The 18,066-nt window shown below is 37.1% G+C and overlaps 2 protein-coding genes across 2 annotated transcripts in view; both read right to left on the bottom strand.

Annotated features, from left to right (window-relative positions):
- slc35f3b (solute carrier family 35 member F3b) overlaps positions 1–10,978 on the bottom strand; it is an 83,758-nt gene extending 72,780 nt beyond the window's left edge. The window contains exons 1-2 of the mRNA XM_049472169.1: positions 10,765–10,978; positions 7,673–7,887 (exon numbers count right to left, since the gene is read on the bottom strand). Of these exons, the coding sequence (XP_049328126.1) occupies positions 7,673–7,887; positions 10,765–10,862 (313 nt within the window). The 5' untranslated portion in view covers positions 10,863–10,978. The remainder of the gene's footprint in view (positions 1–7,672; positions 7,888–10,764) is intronic.
- Positions 1–18,066, bottom strand: part of fam184b (family with sequence similarity 184 member B) — a 276,012-nt gene that overhangs the window by 124,425 nt on the left and 133,521 nt on the right. The gene's annotated exons all lie outside the window — the stretch shown is intronic.

The raw sequence follows: 18,066 nt of genomic DNA, 5'->3' as shown, positions 1-18,066 counted from the left end.
ATGTAGCCTTCTGTCTCAGAATGACTCTAGTGTTTATCAAAGATTTTTTCATTATTTTATATTTTTTAGATTCTTCAAAGTAGCAACTCTTGTTAGAAGATCAGGTCTGCACATCTTAGCTGGATTTTCTCAGTCAGCTTTATGAGGTAGAGTCACCTGGAATTCAGGCTTTCAGTTAACAGCTGTGCTGAACTCGTCAAGTTCAGTTAATTACTTGAATTTCTTGCATCAGTTTTAATTGAAACAATAAAGGCAAGGAAATAAACAGCAACAGTGTAAGGAGGTAAAACAGTTTAAAGGAGATTTACAGTGAGGTTTGAGCAAATTCTCCGTTATAGGTTCAACTGCAGCCTGATCGCATTCATAGCTTCTGAGATTCCGGCAAAGATGAAACTGAAACTTCATGTGAAGCGCTGCTGTTTTGTGCATGTGCATCAGTTACAAAGCGTAGACTGTTCAGACAGATGTCAGATACAGGGGTTGGACAATGAAACTGAAACACCTGGTTTTAGAGCACAGTAATTGATTGTGGTGACGGACAGTTCTGGTGGAAACAGGAGAGTTGAGGTGCACATTGAATTCTGCCGTGATTTGATGTTTTTTGTATACAATCCGGGTTAGCACCCGAACATCCCTTTCAGACAGCTTCCTCTTACAGCGTCCACAGTTAATCCTGTTGGATGTGGTTAGTCCTTCTTGGTGGTATGCTGACATTACCCTGGATACATCAGCACGGATCACATTTCCAAATACAGTGAAAAATTGGATTTAGACCACTTTCACTTGCTGTGAATGTAGTGAAAGTAACCCAGAGTAATATAAACACTCTGCTTCCTCTACTTCTCACACTTTCTCCACTTTCTCGCTGTTACATAAGACTTGTTTACACAGCATCACATGACCTGGTACGTGGTATTTTAGGTTTACTCTTAAACATAAATGAGCGTCTGCTGGATTCATGCATATTTTAGGTTTCTGCCGCGGCTATACAGCGGATTTAGAGTCGAGTCAACGCTGCAGGACTCCAGAACCCCTCAGCATGTATATTTGATATAAGTGTGTGTGTGTTTAGAGTGTGTGACGGTGTTCTTATGGGCTGTATTGAGCTCCATCTGCTCGTTTTCCAGCTGAAACACCTTATCGATGAGTCTGGGAGCAGCGGGAACCGTCTCTGAATTCTGAACCTTTATTATAAAATATAGAAGATGTTTCAGCTCTGAGCGAAAAAGAGAGAGAGAAATATATATATATATTTCACTCCCGACGTTAACCTGACCTATTTACTGGACCTGATATACTGAGTCTGAATACAACCAGACATATAAAAGTAAAAGACTCTGCCTCAAACACACACTGTAATTGCTTACATAATAAATGAATAGTGGAGTGATCCAGACTATAAAGGAACACCTAAGCAATAGTAAGTTAAAAGTTTGAAGTTTATTTGCACCTCGTTTTTTTTTTTTACTTATAAATGATTTTGATTCTATACCCATGACCGATTCTGGAGCTTTAACGGAGCTGTGGATGGATTGCGTAGCTCCATTTGTCTATTTTCAAAGTGAATAATTGCTGTTTGCTGTTGTTTTTCTATTTTACTCAAATAAAAACACTCATACAGTGAGAAACAGCAGCAGGAGCTCCTCAGATAAAGTATTGTCACAATTCTTTCACAGGTTCTGATATATTTTGGAGAACATTTATATATATTTGGCTTGCTGGTAAAAGAATGCAGCGCTTATCCAACACTGGCAGATCTGGCAATGTCTCTGCTGTTCAGAAGCTAAGATGCACAACACAAAGCCAATGTTTATGCCTTTTTTATTGATTAAAACTCTATATCTTATACTTACAAGTATAATTTATTTTAAGTAATGTAATTAAATGTATTTTTTATTTGTGGTATTTATTTTTTTTATTGTGTTTTGTTTATTTTTATTTGCAAAATATTTAAAAATATAACTTATCTAAACAAGGAAACCGATTGGTCATTCATTATTAAGTAAAATGTCTTGTTTTCTCTTGTGTCTTTTTAATGGCTTTTTAACCATGCAAAAATGTTTTATCCGATTACAAAAATAATCGATAGCTGCAGCCCTAGATACATCACAAAATTAATATTTTGGACAGAATTCTGATATTTATGGCCTGAACTGAATAAATTAAAGATCTAAGCTCTAATACTAATGGTTTCCCACTGAGAGTTACGACACGGTGTCCTCAGAGAGATCATCCCGGCGCAGACGGTGGGTAAGTGTTATATCAGTAGCCGGGCTGCAGTTTGATTGACAGCTGGAGGAGACTGATGTGACAGATGTAAGTCATGGGGGTGGGTTGCTACTGAAAGTGTAATGAATGCTGTCAGGCTGTGATGCACACTGTTATTCTGTTACTGTAGAGCTGTGGTTAAGGATTTTACTATTTTGGTCAAAACTGAACCATTTGGCTCTTTATTAACCACTAGATACATTAAAAAGCCTTGATGCATTAAGGGCCCTATTTCATCAATTTTGATTATTTTATCAAGTTTGATTTAGGGCGTGTCAGTGTGTCTTTGCTATCATAATGACAGGAAAAGTACAACATGTGCGTCTCGAAACAAAAGGCATGTACTAATTCATGCAAGCTGCATGACCGAGATTCGAACCAGTGGTTTTACCGATCATAGTGGCAGTGCCATATATATATATATATATATATATTTTTTTTTTTTAATCTGCTTTTAGCTACAGAGCACCAATGAGCTGGAATTCAATGTGAAAAATACTTAATTTAACAGACAGTAGTCACTCTCTTAAGGCTCTTTGCGATGTTCATTGCTATCTTACACCCTGCCAATAGTCTATTTTCACACCTTCCGTTTGAGTCGTTCAAATAGCAACAGTGCTTCTGAATATATCTTCACTAATGGTGTAGTGCTGTCTTGGCAACAGAAAACACAGGTGCTCCACTGACTGAATACAACCTAGACAGACGTCAACAGTCAGACGTTCATTGCTATCTTGGCAGTGACAAACCCAACATTTACATCAACAATAAAAACAGAAAACTAAATAAAATAATATTGCTCTTTAAACAAGCAGGTCTACTGAGAAGCGTTTTCTACATTCAGGTAGCTGCGCCGTTAAAATAGCAATCCGCCAAAGTCAGATCGCACCTGGCTCTTAAAGGGAATGATGAGCAAGTGACACTCTAATTAACCAAAATTAACCACACCCATGATTAATTAAGAGAATAAGTACATGACTTTTTCGCGTTTCGAGACGTGGCAAGGTGTACTTTTCTCAACGTTACGATAGCAAAGACACACCGACACACTGCCCTAAATAAAGCTACATGGTGCACAGTTCATGGCTCGCCTATAGCTCACTATAAGAGGCATGTTACTTTTATGGAGATGCAGATTTCATTTTCCAGCAGGACTTCGCACACTATAACATTCAAATTTTCTATAACAGACACTGATTTTTAGGTTTTTAACTGGCTGTAAGCCATAATTAACAACAATAAAATAAATAAACACTTAAAATAGATCACTCTGTGTTTAATACATCTGTATAATATATGAGTTTCACATTTGGATCTGAATTGCTGAAATAGAGCAATTTTTTAAATGATACTCTAATTTGTTAAATGCACCTGTACTATCAAAGTACAATTATCGGTCTTTTACTGTACTGTACTTGTATTAAATGTGCAAAAACAAACAAATTGCTGTAAAAATGAATTAAAACTAGTTTTTAGTTTTGGAAAACCAAACATCTACAAGAGATTTCCTGTTATAAAGAACAGAACCGGCCTGTAAGAACGCACCGGGTCGACACGGCTGCTCGGTACTGGTGATATGGTCCAGACTCGCTCCACGCTTCTGTGAACATGGCAACCATCTGAGATAATCAGTGTGGAGCTTTAGTCTGAGCTTTAGCAGATCTTCCCCAGTAAGACAACTGTGTCTGTGGTTTAGTTTAATAAGCTCAGGGAGACGCAGGAGCTCTGAGCCAGAACTCCATACGGGTCTCTGAAGACCACTAACGAACGCTGCACACAACATTAAATAACTGTCTATATATACACTTTATATCCTTAACTATCTTTCTTCTTAATGAGAAAAAAGATGTGGTGATTGAGTCAAGTTGTATACGTTTTAATTAAACAATAATCTTTTCATTTCCTCAACTGTAAAAAAGTATTGCAGGTTTAAATTATTATAAAGAACTGAAACAGCTCAAATCCTGTGGTAGCACAAGAATGATGATTATATATAGAGAATAAAGGTAACTTGCTCTTACAGCCTACAACACTGAGGCCTGGAAGAAAAACAAAACAAAACATAGCACAAAAATAAGGAAACAATCCTAACAATGCTTCTGCGTAATAAATCTTATACTGTTGGAAAGTTTGTTCATTTCTCATTTAAACAGAGAAATGAAACTAAAAAGAAAAATTTGTAAGAAATGTGTATTTGTGGGATGAGCAGCATTTTGAGCATTTTGAGCGCACCGGAATGTAAGCCGCACCCACTAGAAAAAATAATTTGTACGTATGAATATAAGCCACAGTTGTCCACGTTATATAACATGACATATTTACAAAGAAAGATGTTACAGAAACTTTTAAACTGCCAGTTTAAGAAGCTCGAAGGGAAAGGAGCATTTTCAGCTTATGAACTGTTACAGGGCTGCTGTGATTACCATCAGTTATCTATGTTTATAACCTGCTGCTTATTAATGCTCTAGTGTTACAGTTAGATGATACAGTGTCCATATTTGCTACAGGAATCCTAGCCTATATTGTAGATGGCGCTCTTTCCCCTCATCACTCCAAGGGTGATGTGGATCAGCACAAGGCTGCGTCTGTGAGCTGATGTATCAGAACCGAGTCGCTGCGCTTTCCTCCGAGCGTTAGCGCTGCGATGCTACTCGGTAATGTTTCATGAGCAGCTCAAAAAGTCTCTGACTTCACATGTATCGGAGGAGGCATGTGCTAGTCTTCACCCTTTTGGTGTTGAGGCATCACTAGTGATAGGGTCCCAATGTAAATTTAAAAAATAAAATTATTTTTAAAAAACATTTAATCGATTGACACCACTATTTTTTTAGACATTAGTTTGATCTGCTTGTTGATCTATTCTGATATACAGTATAAATTGTTGATGTGCAGTGTTTGGCTTATTGTATCCGAGGCCTGGTGTTGATCCACAGCTCAGAACCGTCAGGCTGTGCTTGTTTGGGCAAACACTGCACATCCCACTCGCTGTTACAGTTCTTTTATCTGCTGGGAGCAGCCACACAAAAGAGGCGTACACAGAGTCAGGATGGAGGCAGCAGTCTCTCTATAGTGTTGATGAAGTGAAGCACTGGGAGGAAACACATCAGTGGGGTATCAGTGTCAGCCCAACACAGCGCTACAGGAGAGCTGCTGCCACTCTGAGTAAAATAGGGTTTGTAGTAAATGGATTTTTCTTTTATAGTGCGATAAATGTTTCTGCTTTTAAAGAGATTTTAAGAGATATAGTGGATAGCAGTTCAACATCCAAACCCTGAGAAGACGATACTGATAGACTTTACTGAGAGATTTTAAACCAGGTTAAAATCAAACTATACAAGTAAGGCTATCGTCACTTATTAAAGACCCACTAAACCCTAAACCATTATTTTGTTCATTAAAAGCTGAAATATGTTCCTTAGAAGTAATGAAATATACCAGTCCTGCTTATTTTTTTATAAACATTTCCTGACCCTTAAAAAAACGCTTTTATTTTGGTATTTGGTATTTTCCGCCTCTACATTGAGGGTAACCCTAATTTTTAACCATTTTTAAACAAAATTAAAGAGACTAAAAAATAGGTTTTAATTATAAAAACAAGCAAACAATATAAGATAAGATAAGAGATAACTAATCAGAATAATAAAATATAAACACAATTAAAAGAAAGAGGTCTAAAATAAATAAATAATAATAATAATAATAATAATAATAATAAGTTAAAAACGTATTTAAAAAATAAAAGGATGAAATTAATTAAATGAATAAAATAAAATGGCTAAAAGGTAAAACAAAAAAAATAGATAAATAAATCGACCAAATAAATAAAATAAATAAAAAGGTAAAAGAATAACTCAACTAAAACTGTCTGAAGCTGTTAGCTGGTTAGATATTGAAAGATAATATTAAAAGAATGATGCAAATCAGTCAATCAATAATACCACCCCCTCTGCTGACGTCCAACCATCTGCATCTCACTGTTATCAAAAGCACACTCAGACAATCGGCTGTCCCTTCTGCCCTGCCCCTAAACCCATATATCACCCAGTGCCCCTCCCAACAAACTGCTCCTCACTTTTTTAAGCCTTTTTCAAATTTGAGCTGAGGATGGAGTCAGCAAAAATCAGCAAAAAAAAGTGAAGGAGGTGAAGAGCTTGATTCAGCGATTTCTAAAGCATCAGGACCAAATGTTGCTTGAAAGAAAAAAAAAAAAAAAAAAAAAAGGAGTAGACACCTGCTAAAAACTCCAGTGTACGATAACAGCAAATACTAGAAACGTGCTCTTTCCATCTTTTTCAGGTGGTTGTTTTTGGTTCTAATAAAAATTACACTCCGTTGTTTAAGGTGAAGCCATTGCTGCCGGAGCCCTTATATTCATAGGCTTGCAACTCATCAAAGAGCATATTCTGCATATTCTCAGAAAGTCTTTGAAGCTTATTTCTATGCTTCTGTTCATAGAAACAGCGAGGAAGATCCCATTTTAGTAGATCCCATAGTTTCTAAGAACGAGTGGGACACATCCACCCCATCTCCAATGGTTCCTATGCCAATGATGCTAACTGAACACTTGAAATCACCTAGAGATGCTAATGTAAACTGGTAAGAAACATCTACATCTGAGATTAATATTTCTCCAATATAAAAATTATAGGAACTTTTGCTCTATTACATTCAGTAGATTTTTTTTTTTTTGCATTTTTGTGTATTTTAGCATACCTGTCAAGTTCTGGATTTAAAAATAAGGGAAAATTTCCACCGCCCGCTTAGAGCCATCCCACCAGCCCAATTGAGTTCAGTATCCCTTTACATTTTGAGACAGATTTACAAGAAATCTAAAATAACCACCTACTACAATTAGATGATCAGAATAAATCCACTCCTCAGTAAAGTATGCAAAACAGTACGTCAACAATGGATTTCATGTAACGATGTAATAATGTAAACCATTTACTTGTTTCTAAATTGTTTTTTTACATTTCATGACACACTAAAACAATTTTTTTAAGAAATATTAATAAATATTAGTCCTAAGGGGCTTCCCCACTAGTTCACTGACTAATCTAGTTTCTAGTTCACAAAACCAGCAAGCTGATTGGCTGCTTCTTGTAAGAGGCGGAACTTCATCCTTGAACCGGCACCATGATTGATTGGCGTTAAGAGATTTGCCATTCACACAGCGGCCAGTGTCCTGTCTCCTCATCAATAATGTTTTTCTTATAATATAATACAGGAAATGTACGGGAAAACAGTAATACAGCAGGACAGCGGGTAAGAGGGGTAAAATACGGTAGTTTCCCGTCCAAAACGGAAGACTTGTATGTAAGACAGGTATGTTTTATATTGATAAAGTTGGTACTAATGCAGGTAGTGTATGAAAACAGTGAATAAAAGGAGACAGGCTGCTTACTGTTGTAGACGGATTTCCAGGGCTGGTACCCATAATAACCGGTTATTCTCAGGATCCTCTCCTCAATAGACGCGCTGTTGATGTCCTCCACAGAGCGGGACGACTTCAGGTCCTCCTTGATGGACTCGTCCACTACCAGGTACTTCAGCTGCCGGAGCTGGGGGCTGATGTCGGACAGCCGTCTCGGGCTGACGTCAGGAGACTTCCGCATACCGCTGGGAAAGAAGAAGAGCAGAAGGTCAGGGGGGTTATGGGAATGAAGATCACAGAATATTCACAATATAGCTAGCTAACAGTTAACCCTGGTTTTTAATCACAGTTTTTTCATGCATCTTGGCATCATGTTCGTGTGATCATCCATCTTCCTCTTGATTAAATTCCAGGGGTCTTCAATTTGGTAAAATCAAAGAAACTCATCATTTTTAGGAGACACTCTGATTGGTTTATTTCACGTTACGCCCAAAATTAACCACACCCTTGACCAATTAAGAGAATTAGTACATGCCTTTTCTGTGTTTCGAGCCGTGCAAGGTGTACTTTTCCTGTGGTTACGATAGCAAAGTCACACATTTTTGTTCCAAACAAAAATATTGTCATTTAGAGCATTTATTTGCAGAAAACGAAAAAAGATGCAGAGCTTTAAGACCTCAAATAATGCAAAGAAATAAAGTTCATATTCATAAAGATTTCAGAGTTTAGAAACCAATGTTTGGTGGAATAACCCTGGTGGTTTTTAATCACAGTTTTAATCATGCATCTTGGTATCATGTTCTCCTCCACCAGTCTTACACACTGCTTTTGGATAACTTTATGCTGCTTTACTCCTGGTGCAAAAATTCAAGCAGTTCAGTTTGGTGGTTTGATGGCTTGTGATCATCCATCTTCCTCTTGATTATATTCCAGAGGTTTTCATAATACTTAAATAAGTATTTCTGCTAGAGCACAGCCTCGCACAGATCCTGAATGTAAGATTTTATAGTGAATTTGTGCTACAGCTTGTATCGCTGGTGGCATTTGAGTAAAAACAGCGAGCCGTGGCCCGGAGGCTTCTCCACCACAAGCAGCCGGGAGACGCTGAGCTGAAGTGACTCCGCTTTACTCCATCTCCCCCCACACCCCCTACACAACACCACACACAGCCTCCACTAAACACACACAACTCTATCAGCTCTCTGATACTCAGATATTCCCTTTAAAGAGACACTAAAAGCCCTAAACCATATTTTCTTTTCATTAATAACTGAAATGTGTTACTTAAAAGTTGTAAAACATACCAGTTCTGCTTACATTTTTTATAAACCTTCTCTAATCTTTAAAAAAGCGCTTTAATTGTGGTAATTTCTGCCTCTGCAGCGCCCTCTAAGGTTCAACAGAATAAGAATGATGTTTCCGTGTACTCTGGTATTAAGCTCAGCCAATCAGCTCTCCCTCCTGCCTTGCCCCTAAACCCATACATCACCCAGTGCCTTTCTCAAACTACTTTTTTGTAATTTATTTAATTTAAGCTAAGGGCGCACTCAGCTAAAATCAGAAGGTTTATTTACCCTTTAACTGCAGAATTTCCCTTAAAATCCATTCAGTTTTCTACATTATCTCCAGCTAGTTTACCCAGAACTACCGTTATGTTACTCATCATCAATCACCAACCGTTCAGCTCTGATTACATCATGGCTTTATTTAGCGCTTTTACCTCACATTTCACACAATTTTACAAGTTAATCTGAATAATTATCAGAAATGTAGTACTTAAATGTAAATGGTTTGATTTATAAGTGTTTACAGGAGTATTGTAATCAATATAGCTCAGTAAATTTAATACAAAGGTTATATTATTACATTACATTTAACTACTCTCAACTCATTTTTACATCTTAGCTTTTTATTTATTTTATTTCCTGTTTTACCTTTTTACTTATTTTATTTCTAGTTAAAAATCTGTTTTTATATCGCAAAGAACATTTTTCTTGCAAAAATACCCTGAAATATCTTAATATTATTTAGTACTATTGTGATAGTACTCTTCTACGTACTGTCACTCTATGACAAATAATAAACAGCCTAATACACAAACAATAAAAGTTCTGTATTTAAATGTTTTTAATGCTACAAATATCATGTTTCTCTGGAGACCCAGAAGGGACATAATGTATTTTATTGGTTTAAAAAAAGTGTCACCAAAATGTTGACCAAACTCTGGCTCCAAAAACCAAAGCAAATAGGCCAAGCTGATCAACCAGTATGGAAAAAAAACAGTATAGTTTTTTGCATGCATTTGAAGGTTCAGCTGGTCTACCACTGTTACTTAACAACCTGACCAAACTGGTCAATCAGAATGACCACCAGTTTGGGTAATCTGGTCAACCCATTGACCATCACAACCCAAACAAAACACAATGGGCTACTAGTTACCTTGACCATCCAGTTTAAGTTTAAGACCAGTTTAAGACCATCTGAATGCAAACTGGCCAAGCTAGTCAACCAGTATGAAGATCATGACCAGAATCAGAGTATATTTTACTATCTTGACTATCAAAGACCAGTTTAGACCATTGGAAAACAATGAAGCATACCAGACATATCAATTAGTAGAAAATAACAAAAACAAATCAAAATGGTCTCCCAGTTTAAGCAGCTTTCTTACCAGTACTGGTCAACCAGCATGACCACCAGTATTAGTAATCTGGTCAACCTGTTGATTATCATGACCCAAACAAAAAACACAATGTGCTACTAGTTTCCTTGACCATCAAAGACCAGCTTAAGGCCAGTATGAAGATCATGACCAGACTCAGGATATGTTTTACTACCTTGACCATCAAAAACCAGCAAAAACACATACTGGTCTACAAGTTTAAGCAGCTTTCTTATAGCTTGGCTACCAGTATAAGCTAGAGCACTGTATGCACAGATCATCTAAAAGCATGCATTTACAACAAAACAATAAAACAACTACTAATACTAATGACAAACAACAATAAACAGCCCATAATACAAAATGTAAAGTCTCTCAGCAGCTGTAAAGGAAGTCTTGAGTTACCCTGGTTACGTTAGTACCGGATGACGGTCCTGACAGTGGCAGGTAAAATCCTTACATGGGCACGAGGGTGGTCGGGGGTCCCAGGTAACACATGCAGTCCCGCCGGGGCCGCCCCACGCGCTCCCACACGCTGCCCTCTCCATCCCCGTACATTATCCCAACCCGCCAACCAACCAGCCACTGAGTACCCGCCACTGAGTACCAGCCACTGCCACACCATACACACACTCTCCCCACTACACACACTCAGAGAGAGAGACTGTAGCAGTGCTGCCTCTCTCTCTCAGCAGGCGCTCGTGGCATTTACACACATACACACGCGCACGCGCGCGCACACACACTCAGAGCCACACCTGGGAAACAATCTGGGCAACAGCGCCATCCAGCGGCAGCCTATGAAAGAAAACATGGGCCATATTACTGAATTAACTTATTTTTTTTTAGCTTTTTTTTTCATATTATTCATATTATTAAAATAACTTTATCTTTTTTTTCTACTTTGAATCTAATAACATATATATTTAACTATTCAAAACATGTACTGATGAAACTCAGCAGCTTTAAATAAAAAAAGCATGTTTAAAAAAGCAAGTTCACTAATTACTTTGATTTTCTCTCTAAAAAGTCTTTATTTTAAAGAAATGTTTCATTGCATGTTCAAAAAATTGAGATTTATGAGAAAAATACACACTTCTGTTACCTTTTAGGCTATGAGTAACAGGACTGAAAGTAACAGGAATGAGTTTTTAGCATAGAATTAGCAAAAAAAACAAGAAAAATAGCTAAATGGCGGCTATGCTAATAGCATGAGGACACTGAGCATATTCTAATTATTTTTCTCGAAATCTGTATTTTAAAAATAAACAAAAAAGATGTACGGATTAATTTAGGTAACAGGACTGAGTGTTGAGATTGAGCTCCTCCGTCAGAGTTACAACAAGATCAAATATACAGAAAAACTAATGAGGAAACTTTGGAGGAACTTTGGTCTTCCCATGATCTTCAGAAGAACCAGCTGATGATGTCACTTCCTGTTGTAGATGTGACTTCCTGTTGTAGAATGTTTCAAATGTTTCAGATGGGGTAATGTGTTACTAAAATGTGTATTTTAACTTAAAAAAAATAAAAAATAATAATAATCTCTGAAGGATTATCTAATAATTATATTTTATGGTAAAGTTTATAGTTAGAGAGTCAAACTTAAATTTGAATATAAGGACGTATGCAGTGAACTAATGAAGGGTAAGCCAGTTTAGCAGAGTTACGTATAGTATATTGTGATCTGTATGACAGAAGCGATTGATAATTCAGGAAACAGCGGACAGTTGTACGATATAATTTGCTGTTTTAGTTAAATAAATGAGAAATGGCTTTTGTGACAAGTTACTAGATGATGTGCAAATTGAACATCAGAAATTCAATTATGATGTGAGAAACGCTCCAAAGCAACCGAGAAAAACTGCAAGAGGCCAGAAATTCGAGTAATTAACTCTTGATGAGGCACAGCTGTTAACTGAAAACATTAATTCCAGATGAGGCCAACTCATTAAACTGACTGAGAAACTATTTTAAAGAATCTAAAATATAAACCAATATATTTTTTGATTACTAAATGATTTCAATGTGTTTGTTCATAGTTTGGATAGTTGGATATTAATCTACAATGCTGAACATTTAAAAATAATGAAAAAACTCTGAATTTAATGAGTCCAAACTTCTGACTCTTGCTCAAACACGTTTCACTAAAATTGTCCTGGCAGAAACCAGTCAAAAAGTGACAATATAAAGGCGATTAAGGTGAAAAAATATGATTTCTGTTAAGTCTAAAGTCTAATAAATGTGATGAATAGTCAAAATAATTAAAAATGCATAATAATTCTGCATTCTGTTCTGATAATGATAATAATTTTAAAATGTCTATTTGTGAAGTTTAAGTAAAAAATGCAGAGAAAGCTTTTTAACTGCAGATAAAGTGTGTGTGTGTGTGTGTGTGTGTGTGTGTGTGTGTGTGTGTGTGAGAGATGACTGAGGGAGTTTTCAGGGCGTATTTGCTCGGTGTCAGTGTTATGTAGGCTATTTCCTTTTAAAGAACACGTTCAGAGAAAATCGCTCAGCTCCTCCGAGACAAATAATGGCTGCTGTCCAAAAATAGACGACATCTTAAGTGCTCTAATTTCTGCTGTATTCCGTCCCTCACCCCCCAAAAAGCTCGGTATCTCACAGTAACGTCACTTTAAATCACTTTACAGCTTTTTATGTTGTTGTGCAACTTAAAAACAAGTTCTCTACAGAATCAGACTCACTCAGACACCGCCAGTCTCATTCTCAACTGCAGCAGAAATAAAATCTTAATAAATAAAAAAGGCTACTAGCATGGACCATCTCCAAACAATGAGATAATACCTTAAAATAATCACTTAAAAATTAATTAAAAAAAAAATGATTTTCTGTTTCAGAATAATGAGATAGTATCTCAAAACTATGATTTAGTATCTCAAATTCTAATGTAGTATCTAAAAATAATAACTTAGTATGGCATATGCTAATATAGTATCTCAAAATAATGGCTTAGTATCTCATACTAATGTTATATTTCAAAGTGACATAGTATCTCATATTAATGTAGTAGCTTAAAATGATGTAGTGTCTCAAAATAATGACTTAGTATCTTAAACTAATGTATCTCAAAATAATGACTTAGTATCTTAAACTAATGTATCTCAAAATAATGACTTAGTATATCATACTAATGTATTATCTTAAAATGATGACTTCGTATCTCATATGCTAATGTAGTACCTCATAATCTAATGTGGTATCTCAAGACAATTATTTAGTATCTCATACTAATGTAGTATCTCAAAATAATGACTTAGTATCTCATATTCTAATGTATTATCTCAAAATGATGACTTAGTATCTCATATTCTAATGTAGTATCTTAAAATGATGACTTAGTATCTCATATATTAAAATTATGACTTAGTATCTCATATGCTAATATAGTATCTTAAAACAATGACTTAGTATTTCATATTCTGAATGGAGCTAAAAGATAAAACTTTAAATTAAAAATAATATGAACTAATTGTTCTGAATATTTCTGTATTTAAAGAAAGTAGAATAATATATTTTACTAAAAAAAAATTAAGAATGTGTCCCGTATACTTCAGTTTATCTAAAAAAAAAAAACAGGTTTTAAACTATAAAGCACTAGCATTACTGCTAATGTGAGCTGATTGGTTGGCGAGCTGATCCTGAATATACAGGTAGAGCATGTTCTGCGTATAACTGGGGTTCAAAGCGATAAAAAATGATGTCTGCGGTACTGAAAGATTTAACAATGTTCTGTGTTTAAGGATATAAGTACATATTTCAGTATAAAACTGATCAGACATTTATAAATTCAGATTTTGCTCAGTTGCTTCATATAAACCCGTTCATTTTGGACTCACTTTAAGTGCGTATTCTCTTCTATAGAGATTCTTTGAATGGTGTCGCTAGTTTTCGTGTGTGTTTAATTCAGGTGTGTTATCGTGACAAAATTTCCCACAGTGAGAAATCGTGTAATTTGTGACCCCATGTCTCTGATCAGCCATGTAGTGTGAACGTCGCAACAACTGAAGGACTGGCATAACACAGAATCCATAAGTACGTGTTTTAACTTGTAAAGGACCCATATGTGATGATCCATGAGTTCTGTGATCCAGTTAGCTTGTCATCCTCCAGCCTGAGCCAGGCCTGCCTTTTTACAGTGGCACACTTTGAGACCCATAGCCTGTGTTGATGAATGCCGCCTGTGCCCAAACTGCCGTCCTACATTCCTGTATCTGCTCTGCCCTGTATTCAGGTCAGTTCCACCCAATCACTAACGCTCCCTCCAGTCCGGTTCTGTTCTAATGCTCAACATTTATCTCCCAAATCACAAACCCAATCACAAACAGGGGAATACAGTCAGAAACACGAGCCGCCCATCAAAGCAGGCAGCCAATCAGAGCGATGGCATGCTCACAGTCAGGCCCTGTCTTATCGCTAACGTGAAGTGACTGTCCTGTAGCTTTGTGTAAGAGCTCACTCTGTGGCAGGTCCTCATGCTGGCTTCATGCTTTAGATTGACTGAGTGTTACATAAAATAACCTGTGTGTCAGGACACATGCTGGTTCATTAAACACAGCACCCAGTGACAGCATTTAGTGGCAGCACCCAGTGACAAAATCAAGTTACAGCACTTAGTGGCAGAACTCAGTGGCGACATCAAGTGACAGCCCCAAGTGGCAGCACCCAGCCACATAACTCAGTGACCGCATACAGTGGCAGATCTTAGTGGTAGCATCCAGTGACCGCATCCAGAAACAGAACACAGTGGCAGCATCTAGAAACAGAACAGCACCCAGTGACAGCACCTAGGCACTGCACCAAGTGACAACATCTCTGTGGAAGCACCTTGTGGCAGCACCCAGCATACAAATTCAGTGACAGCATCCAAAAACAGACCTCAATGGCAGCTCCCAGTTACAGCATCCAGAAACAGAACTTAGTGACAGCATCCAGTGACAACACCTCTGTGGCAGCACCCTGCAAAAGTGACAGTGACAGCATCCAGAAACAGAACACAGTGTCAGCATCCAGTGACGGCACCCAGTGACAGCATCCAGAGACAGCACTCAGTGACAGCACCCACAAACAGAACACAGTGGCAGCACCCGCAAACAGAACTCAGTGGCAGCACCCAGCAAAAGAACACAGTGGCAGCATCCAGAAACAGAACTCATTGACAGCATCTAGAAACAGAACACAGTGGCAGCACACAGTGACAGCATCCAGTGGCAGCATCCAATGACAGATCTTACTGGCAGCACCCAGTGACATAACTCAGTGACAGCATCCAGAAACAGAATACAATGGCAGCAGTCAGTGGCAGCATCCAGCAACAGCATCCAGAAACAGAACTCATTGACAGTACAGTGTTCTATAGCTTCTGTGGGACATGTCAAAAGTCATGGGACATGATACTAGTCCTTGCACCATGACATTTGACATGTCCGAGTGTAAATTTATATATTCATGTGCACAAGATTTAAGAACATGTATTTTTACATGGTAAAGTGACTGTAACGAGAAATACATTTAGATTTTACTCTAGTAAGATGACATGCATTTTTATACATATATATATATATATATATATATATATGTAAATGACTGTTCCTCTGTGTCTTCATATATTCAGTTCTGACTTCAGAGGAATGATGTAAACCCTCCCACTGCTCTGGACCAATGAATATTTAATATACAGTATAGAGCAGCATGGAGACATAGCGACAGCCTTGTTACGATTGGCCGATGGGAAGCCTCTTTATAAACCGTGCACCAATCAGAGAGCAGCTGTTGGTTTTATAAGGGCTGTGTCACTTTTACCATGTTTTACCACTTCTACCATAAAATGACTCATGGATATCCTGCTTCTCTGACCTGCTTGGGCTTAATGTTTATGGTCATGTTGCTAGTGGAAGACTATTGGAACAATATTTGCGTTGGGCAGGTGTGCTTTATAACATTATAACATCATAACCAGATTATACTGTACTGTAACCAAAGATCTGTGACACACATGTCTCTCTGTGCTTTAACAAAGTTAAATTTAATAAAAATAAATGTAATAAAAGCAGCATACCTTTAGCTAGGTTTAGCAACTCTTCTCTCTTCACCTCTCTATCTCTCTTTCTTTCTCTAAATCTCTATCTCTCTCTTTATTTATCTCTCTCACTTACTCAATCTTTCTTCTTCTTTATTTTTGTCTCTCTGTCTTTCTCTCTCTCTCCCTTTTTTCTCTCATTTACTTCATCTTTATTCTCTATCTTTATTTTTATCTCTCTGTTTTTTTCTCTCTCTTTTACACTCTTTATTCTCTATCTTTATTTTTATCTCTCTCTCTGTCGTTCTCTCTATCGCTGTCTTTCACTCACTCTCTCTTTATTTCTCTCTATCGCTGTCTTTCTCTCACTCTCTCTCTTTATATTTCTCTCTCTAATTCACTCTCTCATTCTCTGTCTTTATTTTGTATCTCTCTCTGTCTTTCTTTCTCTCTCTCCTTTTATATTTCTCTCTCAATATCTCTCTCTTTATTATTCTCTCGCCTCTTTCTTTGTCTATCATTTTATCTCTGTCTATACTGTATATCTCTTTCTTTTTCTATCACTCTACAACTCATTCTGTCTCACAATCTCTCATACTCTCTCTCTCTCTCTTTCATTGATTCTTTCGCTTTCTTGCTATCTTTTCATTTCAATCTCTCTTTCTTTTTTATCTCTCTGACTTTCTCTCTTTATTTCTCTCTCTCACAGAGCCTATTGGTAGTATAGTTATCTCAGCAGAGTGAGAGACAGAAGGAGAGAGAGAGACAGAGAGACAGCGAGAGAGAGACTGAATGAGGCTCGACCATCAGCTCTGAACAGGCTATACTCCAGTAGATTACCTTAGAGTGTACAGGACCATCAGACCCAGCCTGCAGAATTTTAATGGACTTTCCACAGGAGCTTTTACAAGTGTGTGTTTGATCTGTTCACACACAAACACTTACACACACACACACACACTCCTTTATACTGAATTACAGTAGCACAAATCACTGGAAGCTAGCTGTGAAAATAGGCCAGAGTGCAGCTGTGAAGCACATGAAACTGAATTAAATAAAAATACTTGAAATACCACAATAACCACCAAGAAACACTTTACCAACACAACAGCACCCATCTACCAACACCTTCAGCAACCACACTAACAACCTCCTGGGGAAAACACCTTAACAACACCATAGTACCCACATAGCAACCACCTGAAACACCTTAATAACCACCCAATAACCTCAGATACCATTACAATTGCTTTTTCTACCTTGGAACACCTTAGAAACCACCTGAAATAGCTAAGCAAATAGGTGGTATGCCATAACAACCACATATTAACACATTATCAAGACTATTAAGCAATGCAACCATTCAGCATTTTATCCAGATCATTTCTATTTATCTTTTTTATTCTTATTTATTCTAATTATATCTTCTCATTTTTTATCAGTTCTTGAGCAATGTAGCAAATAACTGGAGGTATTCTTGAAACAGAAGGACAAGATGATAAAATCTATTCTCTGTTTTCTTTTTCACTTATTAAACATTATTAGATCAGACAACCCAGCAGCAGACTTTAATCATAATGCCTCTTTGTGAATAAATAGATAGATAAACAGAGTACCAAAGAAATCCAGAATAAAAATATCAGGAGATTTTCATTTACAGCTTCAGTGAAGACAATGAAACAGTCTGCAGGCTGTGTACGCAGCTGCCTGTCCAGTCATGCT

Source organism: Astyanax mexicanus, chromosome 25, assembly GCF_023375975.1.
Source record: "Astyanax mexicanus isolate ESR-SI-001 chromosome 25, AstMex3_surface, whole genome shotgun sequence".
NCBI classification, from domain to species: Eukaryota; Metazoa; Chordata; class Actinopteri; order Characiformes; family Acestrorhamphidae; genus Astyanax; species Astyanax mexicanus.
Note: the sequence above shows the minus strand (reverse complement) of the source record. Positions and strands in the feature narration are given on the sequence as shown.